The sequence below is a fragment of the Mesoplodon densirostris genome, chromosome 2, assembly GCF_025265405.1.
Source record: "Mesoplodon densirostris isolate mMesDen1 chromosome 2, mMesDen1 primary haplotype, whole genome shotgun sequence".
Lineage (NCBI taxonomy): Eukaryota > Metazoa > Chordata > Mammalia > Artiodactyla > Ziphiidae > Mesoplodon > Mesoplodon densirostris.
In genome coordinates this window covers 27704395-27723847 of record NC_082662.1, presented here as the reverse complement: position 1 = coordinate 27723847, position 19453 = coordinate 27704395, and the positions used below count along the sequence as shown (strand labels likewise).

The 19453-nt window shown below is 43.9% G+C and overlaps 1 protein-coding gene across 2 annotated transcripts in view; it reads left to right on the top strand.

Moving 5' to 3' along the window:
• The window catches only part of CSMD2 (CUB and Sushi multiple domains 2), a 660274-nt gene that overhangs the window by 553790 nt on the left and 87031 nt on the right, over nucleotides 1–19453 (top strand). For both annotated transcript variants that reach the window (XM_060081981.1, XM_060081974.1), the window contains exons 42-46: nucleotides 3199–3387; nucleotides 7011–7188; nucleotides 8213–8358; nucleotides 15191–15271; nucleotides 15766–15879. In XM_060081981.1, the coding sequence (XP_059937964.1) occupies nucleotides 3199–3387; nucleotides 7011–7188; nucleotides 8213–8358; nucleotides 15191–15271; nucleotides 15766–15879 (708 nt within the window). The remainder of the gene's footprint in view (nucleotides 1–3198; nucleotides 3388–7010; nucleotides 7189–8212; nucleotides 8359–15190; nucleotides 15272–15765; nucleotides 15880–19453) is intronic.

Below are 19453 nucleotides of genomic sequence, written 5' to 3'. Positions count from 1 at the left end.
CGGGCCTCTCACTGTCGCGGCCTTTCTTGTTGCGGAGCACAGGCTCCGGATGCGCAGGCTCCGTAGTTGTGGCTCACGGGCCTAGCCGCTCCGCGGCATGTGGGATCCTCCGAGACCAGGGCTCGAACCCATGTCCCCTGCATCAGCAGGCAGATTCTCAACCACTGCGCCACCAGGGAAGCCCGACCCACATTCTTTAGCCTGACCACTCACCCCAGGTTTCTCCTTTATGAAAAGACCTGCTTCATGAAAGAGCCACCTGTCACCACTGCCGCCATTTCTATACAGCAGGCCTAGCTCTCTGTGGTCCCTTGACTTTCTTTGGAAGAAATCCAAATCCTTACTTTTCCTCAAAATCCCTCCTGTTAGACACTCTGAACTTCCTCGGCTGGGGTTCTTTCCCTTCTTCACGTAAATATTCCCATCAAGTTTTCAGTAGCAGCATAAGCTACTCCTACCCAGGTCTCCTAGTCCGACAGGCTTAACTTATTCCACTAAAATTTCTCAGGAGATTGTAAGAACACAAGAACTTAGCAAAATGATGACATTGTTCCAAAATGTTAGACATCATCATTATTAGTATTTTTAATATGGCGTTTTGTTTGAAATTGTATCTGTTCCTACTGGAGCATCTACTACTAGTCTCCCTAAGGAGCCCACCTCTTAGGGGTCATGTCTGCCCTCTAGGCCCAACCTCTCCCTTTTTTTTTTTTCATTTTTTAATTAATTTTTATTGGAGTATAGTTGCTTTACAGTGTGTTGTGTTAGTTTCTACTGTACAGCAAAGTGAATCAGCTATACATATATATATATATATCCCCTCTTTTTTGAATTTCCTTCCCATTTAGGTCACCACAGAACATTGAGTAGAGTTCCCTGTGCTATACAGTAGGTTCTCATTAGTTATCTATTTTATACATAGTAGTGTGTCTATGTCAATACCAATCTCCCAATTCATCCCACTCCCCCTTCCACCCCCTTGATATCAATACATTTGTTCTCTACATGTGTGTCTCTATTTCTGCTTTGCAAATAAGTTCATGTGTATCACTTTTCTAGATTTCATATACAAGCGATATTATATGCTATTTGTTTTTCTCTTTCTGACTTACTTCACTCTGTATGACAGTCTCTAGTTCATCAACCTCTCCCTTTGAAGCTTCCTCTGGTGGAACGGGCTCTGAGATTTCTCTCCATGTGAAAGCAGTCCTGGTACGCTCACTTCAGGGTCTCTCTTTGTGAAAAGCCCAGCTCCTTCCGCTGGAGACAATTCCTGTAAGAAAGACCCAGCTTCTCTCCTCCAGGCTGCTTCTGGCTTCTCACGAGGCCTCAGTCTTCAGGCTCCTCCCCATCGTTGGGTCCCCTTGTTCCCACTGAGGCTTCTCTTTAAAAGCCCAGCTCGGACTTCCCTGGTGGTGCAGTGGTTAAGAATCCACCTGCCAATGCAGGGGACATGGGTTTGAGCCCTGGTCCAGGAAGATCCCACATGCCGCGGAGCAACTAAGCTGGTGCACCACAACTACTGAGCCTGCGCTCTAGAGCCCGTGAGCCACAACTTCTGAGCCCACGTGCCGCAACTACTGAAGCCCATGTGCCTAGAACCCCATGCTCCGCAACAAGAGAAGCCACCGCAATGAGAAGCCTGCTCACTGCAACAAAGAGTAGCCCCCACTCGCCTCAGCTAGAGAAAGCCTGCACACAGCAATGAAGACCCAATGCAGCCATAAATGAATAAATAAATAAATAAATAAATAAATAAATAAATAAATAAAATATTTTACAAAAAAAAAAAAAAAGCCCAATTCATCCATTCAGTCACCTCCCTGAGCTACAGGCTCCCTGCTTCTACTAAGACTTTATTTGCCAGGTCGACCAAACCCTCTGCTGCTAACAGAGCCATGTTCCCTTTGGCTGACCAGCCCACCCACTCTCTCTAGAACTGCTCGATTTTTCAGCACAGCCAACTACTTGATGATGTCCAGTGAAACCTGCCCATTTCTTCCCACAGAGACCTCCCTGCACGATACTGAAAGGAAATACATAATAGCCACCATCACAGAGGGAGCACTTTGGTAACGGCACTCTCATAATGACTGTTACTTGTGTTGTTATTGCACGTGATGAGTGCACCGGCTTGCATGGAGCATTCACTGGGTCTCAGCTACTCCCCCTGAGAATTTCCACTTTTGGAATGCTCTCTCTACTCCCATGGCTGACTTTCTGTCTGGTGGGCCTAGTTACTGTCCAATTAAGTGAAGGCTCTGCTCTGTGACATGCTCAGCAAATCCCTCAATGACTTCTCCCGGTGGGCCAGGACTCAGCCACTCCCATTAAGGAGTGTGAGGCAGGCACACTCATACTCAGGGAAACAACTTCCTTGTTCTTTAGAGGGAATTTTACCCCAGCTATTCTGTCCTTTGCCGCAGGTTTGGCTTCCTCCCACCTCATTTCTTCCTTCCTGATGGGCTCTCATTTCTCAGAGTTAGAAGGGCCCCACTCATGTCCTCACCTGACCACTTCCCGTGTTTGTGACCTTGGTGGTTGAATGAGATCAGCAACAGGAAAGAGCGGAGGTCAATGCTGAGCCCCAGTGAGGTGCTCAAAGAAGAATTGTTCACAAACGTGTAATAGATAGCTAGTAGGAAGCAGCTGCATCACACGGGGAGATCAACTTGGTGCTTTGTGACCACCTAGAGGGGTGGGATAGGGAGGGTGGGAGGGAGACGCAAGAGGGAGGGGATATATGTATACAAATAGCTGATCCACTTTGTTATACTGCAGAAACTAACACAACGTTGTAAAGAAATTATACTCCAGTAAAGATGTTAAAAAAAAAAAAAGAAGAAGAAGAAGAATGGTTCAATCTAGCCTTGTCTTCCTTGGGTCCCCTATTCCCATGGAAACAATAATAACAGATAGCATTGATTATGTTCTCACCATGTGCCAGGACTGTGCAAAGAGCTGTGTATATTTGATCCTACTGGATTCTCACAATAACCATTTTCTAAATAAGAAAACAAAGGCATAGAGAACGTAATTCATTTGCCCAAAGCCAATAGCTAGAAAATGAGGAAGGGCCCATCTGAGTCCATGTCTTGGTTCTCCACCACTATGCTAACTCCCTGGTACGCCTGTATTCTGGTCAGGGAGAAAATGCCCAGAGAGGAGAAAGTAACCTTCTCTCATGATCTTTTCCAGCCTATGAACTTCAAGAGTGCCCAGACCCAGAGCCCTTTGCAAATGGCATTGTGCGGGGAGCTGGCTACAATGTTGGGCAGTCGGTGACCTTCGAGTGCCTCCCAGGGTATCAACTGATGGGCCACCCTGTCCTCACATGTCAACACGGCACCAACCGGAACTGGGACCACCCCCTGCCCAGGTGTGAAGGTATGTCCCTTCCTCATCCCTGGTGATTCTTTTTAGGGACACTGATCCAGAGCAGTCCCAGCCTCCACGTGCCCGCTCCATGGGATCACCCATGCTGGGAGGTCCTGGCAAACTTTGTCCATCCTGTTTCCATAGAGATGAGACCAAGCCTATCCAGGAAGAGGGTCCTGGGACAGAGTTCTGGGCCAGCACTAGGGAGGACCTGGAAGAGATGTGGGTCGCAGCCAAAGGAATACATACTCAGCCCTTGGGAATAGCCAACCTCATGGGTTAGATGTCCCCAGTCAGAAGGGAAGACACTGATGTGCTGAGGGGTAGAGAGAGATAATCATGGCACTTTCCTAAAGGGAGAAGAGAATAAAGCATCTTTCTAGGAAATTCTTGTTCCTCTCTCCACACCTCCCAGCTTATTCTCCCTCTCCTACACGAGCCTAGAGAAATCTGAGTTGATGATATCGGGGAGATCGAGGTGGCACTTTCCTGGGTCTTCATTAACCAGAACCAGGATGGAGGAGGACCAAGAGGTTGTGCTGTCCCTACCCCTGTCTGCACACCTCAGTTCCATTTTCCTTCCTTTTCCTGGAGGAGAAGCTGGGATTTGTCTTGAAAGGGGAAAATACGTCAGGAGGACAGTATAGTCCAGGAGAAAGCACTCCAGTTCCAGAATCAGACTGCCCTGGGCTTCATCTCTCAACCACTTCACCTCTCTGACCTCCAGTTTCTTCCTTAGTACAATGGATTCTCACCTCTGCTTCGTAAGAGCTGCGAGGGTTGCAAGATGGCTCATGTAAAGCGCCCAGCGCAGTAACTGGCCCAAAAACTTACAGTTAAAACTGGAAGTATTAACTCTCCATAGATAAAGAGACCTTGTTTGTACAACTGAGCTGTTCTGGTGTTGGAATATAAGATCATAATCTCTAAAACTATTCAACTCCAGTTCGTTTTTCAGATTTTCAAAACCATCCTCGTGTATAACCGGTCCATCATTCTGGAATTGTTGGCTGGTCACCTGCTATATGACAAGCTTCATTGTGGACTTTTGTTCCCTTTTTACTCCTTTTTATGGCATCACAGGAGAGAGGAACGAGCAGTGCTTCCTCCATCAGATATCCTGAGCCACAATCCCTTCTTCCTCCTAAGAAAATTCTTCCCTTAGCTTCTTTTATTTATTTGTTTGTTTGTTTGTTTGTTTGTTTGTTTTTGGCTGCAGTGGGTCTTTGTTGCTGCGCACGGGCTTTCTCTAGTTGTGGTGAGCAGGGGCCACTCTTAGTTGCAGTGCTTGGGCTTCTCATTAGGGTGGCTTCTCTTGTTGTGGAGCATGGGCTCTAGGTGCGTGGGCTTCAGTAGTTGTGTCATGCGGGCTCTAGAGCACAGGCTCAGCAGTTGTAGCGCACGGGCTTAGTTGCTCCGCGGCATGTGGGATCTTCCCGGACCAGGGCTCAAACCTGTGTCCCTTGCATTGGCAGTTGGATTCTTAATCACTACACCACCAAGGAAGCCCTCTTCCCTTAGCTTCTTAGACGCCATCTTCTCTTGCTTTTCCAATTACCTTTCTGCCTGTGCCAACTTTTTGGTCATCTATTTCTTTGTCCCTTAAGTGTTGCTGTCCTTTGAATTTTTTTCCCAGACTGTCTTCTTTCCGTCACATCTCCAAATGCCATCTGTATCTGCAACCTTTATCTCTTTCCTGAGTTCTTCACCTGTACATCCAATTCCTTACTGAATATCTTCTCCTATCCAGAGGCATCTAAGTCCCAGCGTATTCAAAATGGAAGTCATCGTCTTTCTGCCTTTACATTGAGATCCTCCTCTAGTCCCCTGGTTATTCAGCCTTCACTTTGGGCAGCCGCCCTCTCCCTTATCCAACCTAGTCACCAAGTCTTGCTAATTCTACATCCTGATTGCCCTTCAAATGCATCCACTTCTCTCTGTGTGCTGCCTCCACCTTCATCCAGGCCACTTAGATGAGGCTCGTCACTGGGCTTCCAGCCTTCAGTCTGTGTTCCTCAATCCACTTTTCACAGTGTAGTGAGGGTGAGCCTTTGAAACCATTCATGTACTCCAGACACTGCCCTGCTCAGAAGCTAGCAAGGTGTCCCCATCTCCCTTGGGGTAACGTCCAATCCCCTTGGGGTAGCACATGATGTGCCCCAGGGCCTGGTCACCACTTACCTCCCCCTGTTCTCCACTCTCTCAGACTTTACGCTCCAGCTCAGCTGAAATACTTTCCATTTTCACCGTGTGCTGTCCTCTCTTAACCCCTGGTTCTGAGTGCATGCTGGTCCCTTCTTATAGAACATTGCTCTTCTCTCCTGCCTTACCTGTTTGGCCCTTGTCATTCCTCAGGTCTGAGTCTAAATGTGAGTTCTGCCAGGACTCCCTCACCCCCTCACAGGACCAGATGAGGTCCCCCCCAATGTTCTGTGGCATTCCATGTTGATGGCGTGCTCCACCCTGGGCTGGAGATGCTGGTACACTTAGCTGTGTCCCAGGGCACTCACAGTCCCCTGGGACACACTCACAGATCAGGATCACATGCCGTGGTATCCTTGCTGTCCTTTGCCTCCCCTGGCCATGCCTGGCACCGAATGGAGGTTCAGTACATGGAGGAGGGATGGCATGCCCATGTGCACCAGCTTTAGGGTGCGTTCACATTCTCAGGAACCCTGGCCGCCACTTGGAGGCATTGGGACTCTTTCTTCTCAGCCTGGTCCGGCCCCATCCACATCTCTGCATGATGACCCATGCCAACCAATACACTCATTATTCTGGACCAGAGGTTTTTTTTTTGTTTTTTTCTGCCCAGAACCTCTTTTTATTCTCCTCCATGGTGATTAAATCCAAATACCATGGAGACTTCCAGGACTCTTTATACCCCTGCCTAAAGCCTAGATCAGAGTGAGTCTAAGTGTAAGTTTGCTCTGGGGAGACAGAAAGATAGGGAGAGAGGATCATGTCTATGTAGCAGATGCCTCCTCCGTGAGCTAGCACTGGCTGAGCATTTTACACGGAGCAGTTCATCTGACTGCCACCTCAATCCTATGAGGAGGGAAGTCTTAGTCCCATTTTCTAGGTGAAGAAAGAGAGGCTACACTTATCTAGTCAATTATCTAGTCAATTAATGGTTTAGCCATAATTTGAACCCAACCATAGCCTCACCACAAGAATCCGCAACTCTTAAGACCAAAAGTACCACTCCAAGAATCTCAGAATAAAAAGAGAAAGAAAGAGATACTATCATAATTTCTTACCTCTTCCCAGCAACAGTACTGAAGCCCTGACTCTAGTATTCCTAGGAAAGGAGAGGGGGTAGCTTTGGTGTGTCCTTCCTTCTGGACAGGTCTCTTCCACAAGAAAGAGAAAGAGGGGGGCCAGGGGCTGAGGCAGGCCCACAGAGGACCTGCACTGAAGGTGAAGGGCCACTCGGGCTGTGGTGTGTTGGGAACAGCAGGGAAAGCCAGGCCTGGCCCTCCCTCAGCCCCATCTCCTCTCCCCATCCCGCCCAGCCTCCTGGAGCAGGATGATTCGTGCTGGGGGCTGGGACTGCATCAGGAAGTCATCTGAATTCTCAGAGGGGTGGTGATCTCCAGCACTCATCTGTGTTTGTGTCCTCTCCCTGGCAGTGCCCTGTGGCGGGAACGTCACCTCTTTCAATGGCACCGTGTACTCCCCGGGCTTTCCCAGTCCCTACTCCATCTCCCAGGACTGTGTCTGGCTGATCACCGTACCCATTGGTCACGGCATCCGCCTCAACATCAGCCTGCTACAGACGGAGACCTCTGGAGACTTCATCACCATCTGGTAGGACCAGCTGCCATGTCAACAGCCAATGAGAAAGGGACACTAACTGGGCTCTAAACTGGGTCACCCATCTATTTGTCCAGAATACCACGAGCAGAATGGTTTTAAATGACTGTCAGCCTCTTGGGTCTCAAAAAAACATAGCGGAATGAGGACTCAGCTTCAATTAGCCTTTTTGACTCCTTGGAGGGAAAGGAATGGCAAGACAGTGGTTCCCAACCTGGAGTCCTGCTGGGGGTCAGTCAAAGTACCAACGGGTATGGGAATGGGAAAGGACGTAGATGAACAGACTTTTCTCAGTATTTCCAGAGTCCAAACCAAAATTCTACATTTACCTAAGATAAGCTACCTGAACTAATGAAAGAGCTTTGGAGTGGAATTTTGTGAAATCCCACTGGTCATCTCATGCTGAGCCAGTGCTGACCACAGAACTGTCCGCAGTGAGAGAAATATTCCATATCTGTGAGGTCCAATATGGCAGCCACTCTACATGTGGCCATTGAGCACTTGAATGTGACGAGAGTGACTGAGGAGCTGATTTTTAAACTTTATTAAAGTTTAAATAACTTAAAAGTAAATAGTCCCATGTAGCCTAGTGGTTACCAAACTGGACAGCTCAGCTCTGAGTTATATAGTTAGCGTATCTTGAGTTAATTTTAAAATGGGAATGTGAATTATTAGTTGATAAGTGCAGTTTCCTAGACAGCTTTTTTTCCAAACCACTGAATCTTTGGACAAAGATATAATTTAAAAATTTCTTTGTTTGGAGGTTCTGGGAATCAGCAGAAGATAGTGAGATTTCTTCTCAAATTTTCCAGGGCTGGATAACTGTCACCTGACTGCCCTGGATTGATTTCTCACTTAGTTTCCAGACAAAGGCTAAGAACAAATGGGAGGGACTGGATAAGGTTCCAGGGAAGGCAACACAGGGATGTCTCTTTGCTCACTGAAGGCCGCTGACACACCAGGTGGAACAGGTAGGCGTGGTGACCCGTGACATGCAGGACCTTCTTTCCTGTTGCAGGGATGGGCCGCAGCAGACAGCCCCACAGCTCGGAGCCTTCAGCCACAGCTTGGCCAAGAAGACAATGCACAGCTCATCCAACCAGGTCCTGCTCAAGTTCCACCGTGATGCGGCTGCGGGTGGGATCTTCGCCATAGCTTTCTCCGGTCAGTATGGAAGCCGGGGGGGTGGGGGGCAGGGTGGGTGGGCAGACTCTCAAGTGCTGGGCTTGACTCCTGGCTCCCGCGTTTGCCAGCTGGGACTTGGAAGAGTAACATAGCTTCTCTGCCTTGGTCTCCTCAGGGTTATGAGAATTCGTTGTGTAGGGTATGTGAGAGCTGCCAGCACAGGGCTCCATAAATGTGAGTCTTCCTTCCCCTCCACACTAGTAGGGCGAGAGGCCCATGACGCTGATCCTTGGCACCAAGTTCAAGTTCAGAGGCAGCAGAGTGAGGCTTCTTTCTTATCCATCATTCACACCAGCTCCCTGGCTGGGTTATCCCTTTACCTGTGCCCCACCCTGTCCCTCAGCACATTCTAGAGGCTTGTCCCACTCCAAGGGAATCCAGGGCCTCTGTCGACCCCACAGGAACTACTGTGCACAGACAAACTCAGGGAGAATTCAAGTAGAGGAGCATGAACAATTCAGGGTGCATCTGTCCTTATCGACAGCCTACTTTCTTCTAAAAGTCCAAGGTTATGGACCCAGGTGTTTCCTCATTTTTGTTATAGTGGACACAGCATAGAAAAACTTACAAAAAGTTCTCCGTGGGCTTGTGCCCAGCCATGAAATAACCCCCCTTGTTTACAATTTGCAGAACATTGCATCTGTTTGGACTGGAAATCAGGAAGGCTTGACTTTATTCCTGGCTCCACCTCAAGTCAATGTCTGACCTTGTGTAGGTCTCTCCCCAGCTTGAGAACTCAGTTTCTTCACCTGCGAATGAGGGGCTTGGAGTTTGTGACCTCTAAGAATCCTGTGAGGTAGTTAAGCAGCTATTATTACCCCCAATTTACAAATGAGGAAATGAGGGCCAAGGAAGGCAGGAGAGCCTGCCCCAAATTGCATGGCTATAATTGGGAGGAGAACCCAGTCCTTGTAGCTCTGCACTGACTGCTCCAGTGGGACCGCACGGTGTTACTGCCTCACACGTGCATTTATAGAAACATGAAAGCATTCAGCCCTGAGTCCTTGGGAGAGTTAGTGATATCAAGACAGAAAGACAGAAACAACATTGTTGAGAGCGTCGGCAGCTCCAGCCGCTGTCCCCGAGGAGCTTGGGCCCAGGTGGGCATGATATGGAGATGAGAAACCCACCATCTCAATCTGCCTTGGTACCCACACCCCTCTTGTTGGGCACACTTCTCACCCCATTAATGGGACCCAGGTCTTGAAGGCTATGTCATTCTGACTCCATGTGACTTGCCCATAGAGTGGTAGAGTGTGGACTTCAGAGTCACACAGACTTGGGTTCAAATCTCTGCCGCATATTAGCTATGTGACTGTGGGTCTGTTGTTTACCTTTCTGAGCCTCGATTTCATTATCCACAAAATGGGAATCATATCAGTACCTAACCTCACAGAGTTAAATGAAATCATGCATGGGAATGCCTAGCTCTAGGCACAGAGTATAAAAGGTACTCAATAAATGGCAGTGTTAATAATCATCATCATCATTATCATGATCATCATTATTACTATATTTAGAGACTAACAGGATCCATATGAAATCACCTCAGTCCTAGGACAGATCTCTGGTCCCTGCTCTTGAGCATTCACCTGCGCCAGGACCAGGTGAAGGAGGCCCAGCCCGGCCCTGGGGCGTCCTTGTTCCTGAGTTCTCCTGAGTAAGTCTGCCCAGGAGAGCACTTGCTTCTGTGTGTGTCCTGGCCACTGTGCCCCTGATGCCCTCAGATGAGACACGAGACCCTTAGGTGCTTGCTCAGACCATGGTCCAAGGCCTCATTGACTAGAGAGCAGACAAGGGCCTGGGCGAGAGGATCTACTGCTAGGCCCAGGCCAATGGGCTCGGGTGGGACAGGCTCTTTGCAAGGGGCCGAGTGAGCAAGAAGGCACCTTCCTCCCACTCATAGGGCTTTTGATAAATTGTGGAATATAGCAATGTGTAAAAATTGTGTGTAACATACATGTGCTGTTTAAAGAAGAATAAGATGAACACCCATCGCTGAGCCTAAGAAAAGAACACCAGTGCCTTTGAAGCCCCTGTGCACCGCCCCCAACACGTTCCCCCTGCCCGACCCCCAGAGTTAACCGCGGTCCTGAATTTTCTGTTAACCATTCATTACTTTACATTATAATTTTACTCCATAGGTGTATGTCTCCAAAAATATATACTGTTTCATTTCACATGTTATTTCTGTTATGTAAATAGAATTGTTCAATAAGTGTTCTTCTGTGACCTGCTTTTTTCACTCAGAATTAAGCTTTTGAAATTCATGAAGATGCATGTGACTAGATTTAGTTCATTTTTCAATGCTGTCTAGTATTCCATTGCATGAAAATAGTGATTTATCTAGTCTACTGTTAATAGGCATTCAAGTTATTTTATTTCAAACAATATGAGCATTGTTGTACATTCCTTCTTGTGGACAAGAGTTTCTCTAGGATACATGCCTGTGTGGAATTGTGAGGTTGTAAGTATTCACAAATTCAGTTTTACTAGGTAATGCCAAATTGATCGCATGAAGTAGTTATAACAATTTACACTCTTCCTAGCAACAGAGGTAGAGCTTCTGTTGCACTACATCCTTGCAAACGCTGGGCTTTATTGGACTTTAAAATTTTTGCCAACCTGGTGGATAGCATTTCACTTTTATGTTGAAGATGAGGATGAGCATCCTTTCATATCTTCATTATCTATTCATGCTTCCTGCTCTGTGAAATGCCTGCTCCCCATACAGCTTTCTTCCCCCAAGAAGAGATAACAAACAAGTAAGTAGATAAATAAAATCTTTGCCACTTGTAATATGTGCTATGAAAGAAACAAGTAAGATAGCAAATGAAAAGGTAGAGGATCTACTTCATGTAGAATAATTGGGGAAAATGTGTCTTAAGAGTTGGTATTTGAGACTAGAACTGAAGAAAAAGAAGGAGGCCAACTTGCAAAGAGCAGGGATTGGGAATGGGATGAGGGAAAGAATGTTTACCTTTTTATAGCCAAACATTAGCCCAAAATAAATTTCCTTTCATATGAGAACCAAAAAGAAGAAAAATACCTTAAGGAGACTTATGGCAATATTCTACAGTATTTTTTTAATGACAAAATAGGATTAGAATTGCAGAGAAAAATGCCCTTGGAAACATATAGTTTAGGAAATAGAAGGAAATTTTGGAAAGCATCTGCTTCCAGCATAAGAGTCGAGGTAACATGGACTCCAAATAAGAGCTATCTGGCTGAGAGATTAATAAAGGGGAAATCATACCCCACCTGATAGGATGCAGTGAGAAGGACACAACATCACTTCTGTAATCGTCCCATCAAAGATGTACAACCTGAATCTAATCATGAGGAATGAGACAAACCTAAATTGAGGGTAATGTATGTAATACAGTGTTACATACTAGAAATTAACTGGCATATAATTTTCAAAAGTGTAAAAGTCAGGAAGGTCAAGGAAAGACTTTAGAACTGTTGCAGACTAAAGGCGACTAAGAAACATGACAACGAAATACAACGTATGGTTCTGAACTGGATGCGTTTGCTATTAAAGACTTTATTGAGACAAGTGGTAAAACTTGGATGACATAAGCAAATGAGCCCTGCCCACTAGTTAGCAAGTTAACACATAATGGAGTCAAAGCTGTATCAGTGCCTCACCCCCCAGGGGAACAAGGGAGATGGAGACAAAAGGAAACAGGAGTCCTGAATGGCCCCCTGCCCTAGAGTTCTGCAGCAATAACATGGTAGATGCAGTGTGTGTTTGGGGGTGGGGAGGGGAGGGGAGTGATCTGTAAAATATCAAAAGTCATACACCAAAATGCTAGCAATGGCTATGCCCAGGTGGTGGGACTTGGGGAAATTTTGTTTTATTGCTTTTCAGTATTCCACCAGCTTTCTGCATTGAGCAGAAATTTGTAAGTTTTTAAAAGTTAATTTTAGAAATGTAATGGGAAATCACCCGATCAAACTAATAACCACAAACTATAAAATGTCCTCACGGTGTTTAGGTGGAGATTTCTTTTATTGATTTTTTTTCTGGGAAAGTTAAGTGTGTCCTAGAAGGTTTTAGAAGGTATGTTTTAAAGGTAAGCACGAGGCTGAGAATGGAAGGAATCAAATTTTTTTAAGCTCTATAAAGGAAAACGTTGAGAATTGGCTAAATAAACATTTAATGCTTGTACAAGTCAAAAGAGTGCCATAAATAGATGGGAGCAAATGATAAATTGGGAAATAATAGGCAAAGATCAATCTTAAATATATTGTACATAGAGTTTTTCAAATTTATAGGAAAAATAGAGGCAAAGGACATGAATAGAGAGTTAAAAAGAAAAATGTGGGAGGGAGGGAGATGCAAGAGGGAAGAGATATGGGAACATATATATATATGTTTAACTGATTCACTTTGCTATAAAGCAGAAACTAACACACCATCGTAAAGCAATTATACTCCAATAAAGATGTTAAAAAAAAAGAAAAGAAAAATGCAAAGAGTCTATTAACATATGAAAACAATATTTAGCCTAACTGGTTGTCAAATGCCAATAAAAGAAAAGAAGTGGTACTCTGTTTGCTGTCTATCAAGTGGACAAAGATTAAAATTGATGACTATTTCCCCCGATGGCTCTAAGTTCTGTGAGGCAAGGACTGTGTCTCTTTACTCTTGCATCATCCCCACCTAACACAGTGCCTGACCCAGGGCAAACCCCCAATAGATAATCATTAAAAGGATCAGATGAAAGAAGAATGAAAGCACCCAGGGTTGGAGAAACTGTCATTCTGTGGACAGTATCTGTTAGAGCAATTTTCCTGGAAAGAAAAATGGAAGTATGTATGACACACAGGCCTGGTCCTCCCTGATTTATGTTAAATCAAGATTAAACCTGTCTGATTACCCCAAGAGGGCTTCATAAAGCTATGTGTCACTCAATATGACATGTTTCAGTGGACACATCTGTAGAAAAAATTAAAGTTAAATCCTCAAAACATAATACAACATTTTAAATAAAACTACATGCAGGAGAAGTCTTAAGTTACATTCTGGATACGATTGGTAAAATGTCAGAATGCCACATGAACATCTGGAACAGGTGTTTCGGGTGCCACTGGCTCTGAGGTTTTCCCAGAGTGATGTTCACTGTGAAAGGTCCACCACCCAGCGCTGTCCCAAACACGTTCTCGCCGTGCCTTTCATATTTAGCCTTTGTTTCTGCCTAAGGTTTCTGTCTCAAGCTGAAAAGTCTACAGTGTTCATGGTGCAATATGCAATGCATAGAACTGCTGTTTTGTTACAAATGTACTAATCATTGGGTGATCATGAAGTGATGCTTTAAGAATTTACCTTCTAGCATAGTGGTTTGTTGCATATATATAGGTATTTTGTAGTTTTCAGTACTTTTGAGGTCTTGGGTTATGCATTATAATTTTTTCCAATTTAAAGTAATGGGAAGTAGGCTCCTAGTAGCATCTTGACACAGAATGTCTGATTTCCAGGAATGGATTATTGATGTCCAGTGGGAGACGCCTGTACTTTTAAAAAGTCATACACTCTAATCATTCCTCGTTTTATAAAAAGAAAAAACTTTATAAAAGATGCATATATAGAAGGATGTTCATCACAGTTTCATTTTAAATTGAAAAACTTTGGAAATCTAAATGGTTAACAATAGAGTATCTGTTAAATAAATTTTAGTAGATTATATGATTAAATCCCATGAAGTCATTTCAATCATACTTTTGAAGGAATGTGATGACATGGGAAAATTCTTGCAGTATAATAGTAAGTGCACAAGGACCAACACAAAGTATGTAACATGGTGCAAATTTCGTAAAAGAAAAATCTATGTGCAGAAAATATATACCCTAAGAATTTACAGTAAAGGGTTAACAGTGGTTATCTCTGAGAAGGCAATGGATAAGTTTAATTTTCCTCTTCTCATAGAAAATCTCAGGTTTCCTTTAATGATAATGTGTTACATTTGTAATTTTTTTAAAAAATGCTATTTCAAAAAACATAGCAAGGGTTGAAGTGACTTTGGAAATAATAACAGCAACAGCAGTGGCAACAGCAGCTAACACATCCAGCACTCAACCACGTACCAGATAATGAAAGAAAGCCAAGTTATGAGCCCACCCTGAACTTTACCTCGGTAACACCCTCCCCACAGAGGCCAGTCTCTGCCCAGAGGGATGGCTTCTGGTTTAGAAAATCCACTGAAGCCAGAGTGTTTAGCCAAAGGTCAGAAGAGAAACAAGCTGTCTTTGCTGGTCCCCCACGTAAGCCACACACAGCATTTAGATGCTGAGTAGTGGAAAGAATATGGGATTTGAGAGCAGCCAGACCTGGATTCAAATCCTGTCTGTGCCACTTACTTCCTGTGTGACCTTAGAGAAGTAAGTGAAGCTTTCTGAATCTTAGCTTCCTCATAAGTAGAGTGAGAACATCTCGCAGGGGGATCAGCTATTGTGAGAATTCAAGGTGACAGCGTTTGAAAATGCTTGACATATAGTAGGTGTTCAGTAAATGCTTCTCTCCCCTCCCTTCAGCGTTTGGCACCATCACTGCCTTCTTAGATCCTCTCCTTTATTGTTAGTCTTGATATATGGTTCCTGGTTTTTGCATCAAAAGCAAATAAAAACAGGTGGCAGCAGATAAGCAAAATAGTGCTTGGCTAATCTTGCCCTGGGTACAGATAAGTGCTCGTTAATATCTGCTGTGTGGATAGATGAGGAGTGAGTACGTGAAGCACTGAACAAATGAATGACCATGTGCCCCAAGAATGATGCTCTTACACCGACTTGTCTGCTTTTGTCTTTTCAGCTTATCCGCTCACCAAATGCCCTCCTCCCACCATCCTCCCCAATGCTGAAGTCGTCACAGAGAATGAAGAATTCAACATAGGTTAGACCTCCCAAACCAGCAAGGATGGGGCTGGCGAGGAGGGGCCGGAGATGGGTGGGGCCTGGCCAGTGGGGCTTATCTCCACCTCCTGTCCATGGAGAGAAATAGGCCCAGTGCAAGAGGGTTGATATTCTGTCAACTGAGTTTCACCCAAAATACAACCACTTTTCTTTTTAGCCATATGTAGCCAGAGGAGCTAGGAAAGCAGTTTTCTTCCATGATTCAAGTCAGAATGTTTTGAGAAATAAGACCGTGCAAGACACGATAAAAAGTTCCTAGAATGTGGAACACTGTTAGGCTCAGCAGGGCTGAGCTGTGAGAGGGGAGCCACAGTCATCTGGGTCATTTGACTGGAGCTGAGCTAGTAATTTAGTCTGAACACAACACACCCCGCCACTGATCGTCTTGCCTGGAAGTGGGTTCCAGCTAAGGGGTGCCAATCAGCCCTGCCCAGACTTCTCCAGGGAATCTCCATATTGGTCTCTCCTTGACAGGTGACATCGTACGCTACAGGTGCCTCCCTGGCTTTACCTTAGTGGGGAATGAAATCCTGACCTGCAAACTTGGAACTTACCTGCAGTTTGAAGGGCCACCCCCAATATGTGAAGGTAATCACACTGAGCCATGCCTTGGAGTTCCTCCAAAACCTCTCCCCTGTTTTCCTTCTCTCTATATCCCAGTCCCTGCCCATGAAGCAAGAGGTCACTTGGTAAATGTTTGAATGAGTGAGTGAGCAAGTGCTCTAGATAGGTTCTCTGCTCTGCCCCTAGGTCCGGGGCTGTGATTTGGCTGCAGTGGCCACATTTATTTCTGTCTCCCTTTTTTCTAACTGACATTCCCTGGAAATGGCAGGAGGTTGTGGGACCTTGGTGGGAGTTGGGACTCACACACCAACCTTGCCTTATGGGAGTGCAGGTGCGTCCAAAACCCTATTGCTGAACTAGGCAAGCGAGAAACCACAGTTGTCTTCAATCCAGTGTGATGCCTTGATGAAAATGAATGTGCTTTGCCAAGTTATCCCAACTAAGACCAAAAACAATTCTTTCCACTCATGAGGCATCTGATCTGGCGCAAGATACCTAACTGTGCTATGCCTCAGTTTTCTCATCTGTAAAATAAGGATAATGATATTACTTATGCCATGGGCTTGTTATGAGGAATTAAATGGGTCAGTAATGTAAAGCACTTTGGAAAACTATGCCTGGCACATGTAACTGTTCAGTGTGGGCTATTATTGTTGTTATTAGTTTTACTACTGCTTCTAGTGCTGTTGCTGCCAGCAGATATTTAGTAGCCTATGGAGAAACAGGTCAGCTTCTCCTCCATCTCTAGGAAATCAAGAGTAGGGAGAATCTGCAATATGGATTATTAACGAGGAAGAGAGGGGCTACAAGCCCCAGAATTAGGCTGCTGATACACTGAGAAATACAGTATTTATTTCAGTTGAGCTGACCCACCCACATACCAAATGACCAGTCCCCAATAAAAGTGAACTTTCACCTTCATCTGCTCCAGAATCTCCTTAATTTGCTCCAGCCCAAGTTTCTCATCATCTCTGGCTCCGTTTCTATGTCTCCATGGCTCCAGTCTTCCTGGCTTCACTCCCCATTCTCAGCCTTGTGCTTTCTTCTGGGACTTGGTGTCATACTTGGGCTTCCCAAGGTGTAACCCTTCATAGTCTTTTTTATAATAGCAGCTTGATCGGGATATAATTCATATACCATGCAACTCATCCGCTTGAAGTGTATACTTCAATGGTTTTTAGTATATTCAGAGTTTTGCAACCATTATCACAATCAATTTTAAAACATTTTAATCACCCGCAGAAGAAATCCTGTATCCTTTAGCAGTCAGTTCCCATTTCTTTCCAGCCCCCTCAGTTCTAGGCAACCACCAAACTACTTTCTGTCTCTATGAATTTGCCTATCCTGGGTATTTCATATAAATAGAATCCTATGATGTGTGGTTTTTTGTGACTTCTTTCACATAGCATAACGTTTTATAGGTTCATTCATGTTGTAACATGTATCAGCACTTCATTCCTTTTTGTTGAAAATAATATTCCATTGTACCTATACCACATTTTGTTTATCCACTTATCATTGATGGACACTTGAGTTGTTTCTACTTCTAGCTATTATGAATAATGCTGCTATGAGCATTCATGTACAAGTTATTGGGTGAAACATATGTTTTCATTTCTCTTAGGTATATATCTAAGAGTGGAATTGCTGGGTCATATGGTAAATCTATATTTAAACTTCTGAGGAACTGCCAGAGTATTCTCCACAGCAGCTGAACCATTTTCTATTCCCACCAGCAGTGTATGAGCATTTCAATCTTTCCACATCCTCTCTGTTATTATTAACTTTTTAATTATAGCCATCCTAGTGTGTATAATGGGTATCTCATTGTTGTTTTGATTTGTATCTTCCTGATGGCTAAGATGTTGAGCATGTTTTCATGTGCTTACTGTTCATTTGCATGAAGAAATGCCTCTTTGGATCCTTTGCCCATCTTTAAGTTATTTATATGTTTAATTATTGAGTTGTAGGAGTTTTTTTTATATATTCTAGATACAAGTCCTTTATCAGATGTGTGATTTTCAAAAAATTTTCTCATTTTATGGGTGGTTTTTTCACTTTCTTGATGGTGTTCTCAGAAGCACAAAAGTTTTTTATTTTGATGATGTCCAATTTATATATATATATATTTTGGTGCTGTGCTTTTGGTGTCATATCTGAGAAACTATTGCCTAATCCAAGGTCAGGAAGATTCACATCTATGTCTTCCTCTAAGAGTTTATAATTTTAGCTCTTACATTTAGGACTGTATCTATTTTGAGTTAATTTTTATGTATAGTGTGAGGTAGGGGTCTAGCTTCATTATTTTGCATATGGATATCCAGTGGTCCTGGCATCACTTACTGGAAAGACTATTCTTTCCCAATTGAATTGTTTTGGTACCCTGTTGAAATCTATTGACTATAAATTTGGGGTTTTATTTCTTGATACTCAATTCTATTTTCTTGATCTATAAGTCTATCCTTAGCCAGTACCACACTATCTTGATTACTGTAGCTTGGTCATATGTTTTGAAATCAGGAAGTGTGAGTCCTCTAGTTTTGTTCTTCTTTTTCAAGATTATTTTGGATATGCTGGATCTGCTGAATTTCCATATGAATTTTAGGATCAACTTATCAACATCTACAAAGAAACCAGCTGGGATTTTTGTAGAGATTGAGCTGAATCCATAGACCAGTCTGGGTCTCACTGCCATCTTAACAATATTAGGTCTTCCAATCCATGAATATAGGATGTTTTTCCATTCATAACCTCTTCAGTGTACAACTTTTTTTTTACATTTTGGCTTTTTCTTCTCTTTCCTGCCTCAGCTAATGCCTTGTCTAATGATGTCCTAGTCTTCTGTGACAAAGATCAGACATTTTTCTATCAGCTCAGAAGCTTGCTATAACAACTTAGAAAATTTGGTGAAATTCAAACCTAAAAACATCACAGTGCAATTATAGAACATCAAGGATAAAGATAAAATGTTAAAACCATCATGGAGACAAGATAAATCAGACTCATAGCATTATTGCATCAACAGAAATACCTACCAAAAGATAAAATGCAGCAGGAAAAGTAATTGTAAACTGAACTTCTAAACCCAGCCAGATTATCAATTAAGAGTGAGAATGAATTAATGAAATCTTCAGACACACAAGGACTAAGTTACTACCTTACTAAAAGCATAATTAAAGCATACACTTCAGTGCATTAGTCAGGATAGGATAGACATATGCTGCAATAACAAGCAACCCCCACATTCAGTGGCTTAACACAACAAAAGTTTATATCTTCTTCAGGCAAAATTTTCTGTAGTCCAGGTAACTCTATAGAGCTGATAACTCAGTGATCCAGGCTGCTTCAATCTTGTGCTGCCATCTGAAAACTAGGCCCCTGCCTCCATCCTCCATTGCAGCAGAGGAAGAAAGAGAGTGGACATTCACATAAGGGCTTTTCACTTCCTCAGCCCCAAAGTGACACACATTATTCTACTCACATCTAACTGGCCAGAAATAGGCACATGGATGGAAAGTGAAGTTTTTTACATGCTCAGGAAATAAAAGAAAGTCTGATACTGGTAAACACGAGAAATATCTACCACATTCAGCAAGAA